The following is a 3,727-nucleotide window of genomic DNA, read 5'->3' on the forward strand; positions in this document are numbered from 1 at the left end:
TTTATCAGAGATACCGTCCTGACAAAATTACTTGGATATTTCCAACATCCCGTTACACACACTTTTCTTCTTCTGACTCCACAGGGAAACTGACTTTGAGTTGAGCAACTTTCCAATTAACTATTTCTGTTTTCCCCTGAAGATGCTTTAGTGGTGCCAGACATTCTATCAAACAACTCTAAATGTATGTACATATGTAGATACACATATCTCCAGCTGAAGGAAAAAGAAATAAAAGAACGTAGTAGAAATTACATCATTACAATGTCTTATGTTCTAATTCATTCATGGCAGGGCTTTTTCTACTTTACAGATATCTTTGAATGGTCAGAATTAAGATGAAAGAGGGCTAGAGAGTAGTTTACATGGCAGCAAGGTCATTCATTCATTTCTATAACTCTCTGGGCGTAGCTCTTATCAAAACTAACTTGAGAGACAACTCCCTGCAGCAGATGTCTGCTACTGGGGTGACACATCTACTGGAGCTTCCACTTACCGTTCGTGAAGGTGTTCACATAGTACCTGCGGCCCTGGGGAGACATATAGCTCTGCCAGCCTGGGGGAAGATGGCTGTTCAAGGTGTCTTCTCCTGGCTGAGGAGTTGCCTTTCTGGGCTTCTGCTGAGGAAAAAAAAAAGAAGAAAATAAAGAAAGAAAAAACACAATCCTTTAACTTGATATCTAGATAATGTAAAGCCTAATGAGACACACGCCTGGAAAAGGATCATATGGTTTAGCATTCCAGACTGCAAGACACCTAAAGAGTTCCATTCATTGCTCTTCTTATCTGTCCTATTCCCAGAATAGAATTTATCTCCTAGAAATCTTCCTTTGGAGCACTGGGATACAGAATATTCTTTGGGAGAGAAATGGAACCCCTTTGTATTTGATGCTCCACAAGCACTGGACCTGTCCAGTAAAGGCACTCTTGTTAAATGATAAAGTGCAAAGCAGAAAGCAATCATCTGTCTGAGAAGGAAGGATATGTGTGTGGCACTCATTTACACTGACATGAATGCACTGGCAAGTAAAAGCATCGGTCATAAAGGTTCTGTCCAAATGTAATTTACAGGGGTACCATCAGCTTTAAACATTGTCAAGAAACTCTGCAGAGCCCTGTTGCCTAAAAGGAGCAGCATGCTGAATTACACTCATCAGTATGCTGATTAAATACTGATAATGCATGTAATTATCAGTGCATAAATTACTGATCCAGATGTAATCTGCATCCATATCATGCGGATGCAGGATGATGTCTTTATATGGCTATTATTCTGATGGTTAGGATCCAGCTCACTAGGAGAGATCCACATCTTTAGGAAGAGAAGGGGAAAAGCATCATGCTGCCGCTCAGAACTGCTATGAGTGTTCAAGTACCACCTCAATAGTTCACATCTCAGTTGCAAGTATTGGTGTGCTGGGGTTCAGGTTGGAAGAAAAAGGTGAAGCTGAAGGGCATGACATTGTAACCCCTGGTGATACCACCTCTTCCAAGCAGCTCTGGTGTTTCCTTGATAGCGAGGGAATTACAGTAGCTGCTTAATGTGAGAATAGCAAAGAGGGCTTCATCCCTGTCTGGTCCCTTCAAGCAGGGATGCTGAATGACAACACCTGGGGTGCATGGCCAGAGACTGCCAGTTGCAGACTCACAGGGCTGCAGCTGTGAGCCCAACAGCCTCCTGCTGGCTCACATCCAGAGAACATCGCCTTGTATTTCTGTTCACTCCCTAAGGCAAACCAGGCATGTAATATACTAATTTTTAGGGGTTTTTGTTTGCTTGCCTCGCCTTGCCTTAGAACAAAAGGAGAACAAGGAAGAACATGTGAAATTGAACTATTTATTCAACAGAAGCAAATACCCATCCAGAAAATGCCTTCTGATATGGTGGAGAGGTAAGAAATGACTGCAAAGGCAGCCACACTGATGGAAGGCAGAGTTTTAGCATCTGCTGCATACAATATTCAAACACTGGCAAAATGAATAGAGTTGTTAGAAAGAAAAAAAAAAAAAAAAAAACAATGTAGTGCGCCCTTCTCCTACAGATTTGATTTCTGCTTGAAGTTCCAATTCTGTTCCAACACAGAACAAATGGGATATTTAGTGATTTTGGAGCCAAAAGTATATTTTGCATTTCTTTTCAGTTTGAGAAAACTCTGATTCAGTGGCCCTCTGGAGGCACTGAACTTAAGAGTGACCTTGCATTTGTGTCTCATCAGGTATATGATAAAGGCAGATCACAGCTCCAAGGCAGCCATGTGGACCCAAGACCAATGTGAGATAAGTATTATCTTGACACTGCAGCACAGATCGTGCTTGTGCTGATTCAGATTTTAGCTCCTCTCTTGGGCAGAGAGAGAGCCTGGGGGACACAGCCGACCCAGTATGACCAGGAGAAGACAGAGAGGGGATCTTATTAATGTGCACAAGTATCTCAGCGGAATTATCAACAGGATGGAGCTAGGCTGTTTTCTGTGGTGCACAGCAACAGGACAAGAGGCTCAAACTGGAACCCGAGAGGCTCCATCTGCACGTGAGAAACAAATTCTTCATTGTGAGGGTGGCAGAGCCCTGGCACAGGCTGTCCAGAAGTGCATCTCCCCTGCAGATTTTCAGACCTGCCTGGAAGTGCTGCTGGGCAGTCTGCTCTGCGTGACCCTAAGTGATGCTGTGGGGTTACCTTTGTGATCCCCAGTGATCTTCCAACCTCAGCTATTCTGTGAGTCCGATTCTGTGGCTCTATAGAGTGCATGACTCAAATGAATATTTTGCATGCTTGAGGCTAGCATGGTGCTTCACACAACTGATCAGTAGGATCTTTGTTATCTGTTCCTGTTCCCTGTTCTTCTGGTCTCTGAGGCTTAATGAAATCACATACATGTGAGAAAGCAGAACCTTTCACGGTTTATGTTGCTATTCAATATTTACTTTTTGCTGATCTCAACTTAGTATACCAGGGAAACATCTCTTACACATCAGCCCTGCCCCAAGGCAAATGTTCTCATTATTGTTTGTGTCTAGAAACACTGTTGTTTCTGCCTAGAAATGTACAAAATGAAATTCCTATCTTAGTCAAACTAACACAACCATGCCTATTTTTCTGTGGGATCCCTCCCCATGTGCCACTGAAATACCTCCGTGTTTCATACAGCCCTCCATAAGAGCACCAAATCCTACTAACGAAAACACTGAAGTTGATGAATCTGACAAACAGGTATCCCAGCTTCACCTCTGAGTTATCCAAGTTCTCCTCCACCAGACAGTTGCTAACAGCGGTGCCTTGTTTCACTCAGCAATACCACTCCCTGCACAGCTCCAGAAATCACGTTCTTCTTTCCAATTCCTTACAGCCATGCCTTGGCACCACAAAAAGGACCTGCTCGCACAGCCCCTGCCATACAAACACGGCATCCACCATCACCTTCTGTTTGATTTTATTCTCAGTCAGGACTGAAAATAGTTCCCTGCAGGCTTCCAAAGGTGCGATGTCACTGGGAGCACCCGCTGCTCGCACAGGTGATGCAGACCAGCACCTGCAGCACCAACCATGTGAACCTTAGACAAAAAATGTTTTTGTGCCAGCTGGCTTTGGCTGCTCCTCATTTGTGTGCTCTCCCCTGCCACACCGAGGAGCTTCTCCATTTCTGTCTCTCTCAGGGCCCCGCGGGGGGCCCCCCCCGGGGGGCCGGCCCCCCGGGGGGGGGGGGGGGGGGGGGGGGGGGGGGGGGGG

The 3,727-nt window shown here is 45.0% G+C and overlaps 1 protein-coding gene across 5 annotated transcripts in view; it reads right to left on the reverse strand.

The window, feature by feature from the left end:
* Positions 1–3,727, reverse strand: part of GAS7 (growth arrest specific 7) — a 129,004-nt gene that overhangs the window by 89,983 nt on the left and 35,294 nt on the right. For 4 of the 5 annotated variants that reach the window (XR_006171194.1, XM_042833195.1, XM_042833193.1 and 1 more), the window contains exon 2: positions 497–620. Coding sequence is in view for 4 of the 5 variants with exons in the window: in XM_042833195.1 (XP_042689129.1) it covers positions 497–620 (124 nt within the window). In the remaining variant the exon portion in view is untranslated. The remainder of the gene's footprint in view (positions 1–496; positions 621–3,727) is intronic. The other variant, XM_042833194.1, reaches the window with a different exon arrangement.

The sequence above is a fragment of the Centrocercus urophasianus genome, unplaced genomic scaffold (genome assembly GCF_019232065.1).
Source record: "Centrocercus urophasianus isolate 14NV4802_14NV808 unplaced genomic scaffold, USGS_Curo_1.0 seq_41, whole genome shotgun sequence".
Taxonomy (NCBI): Eukaryota; Metazoa; Chordata; class Aves; order Galliformes; family Phasianidae; genus Centrocercus; species Centrocercus urophasianus.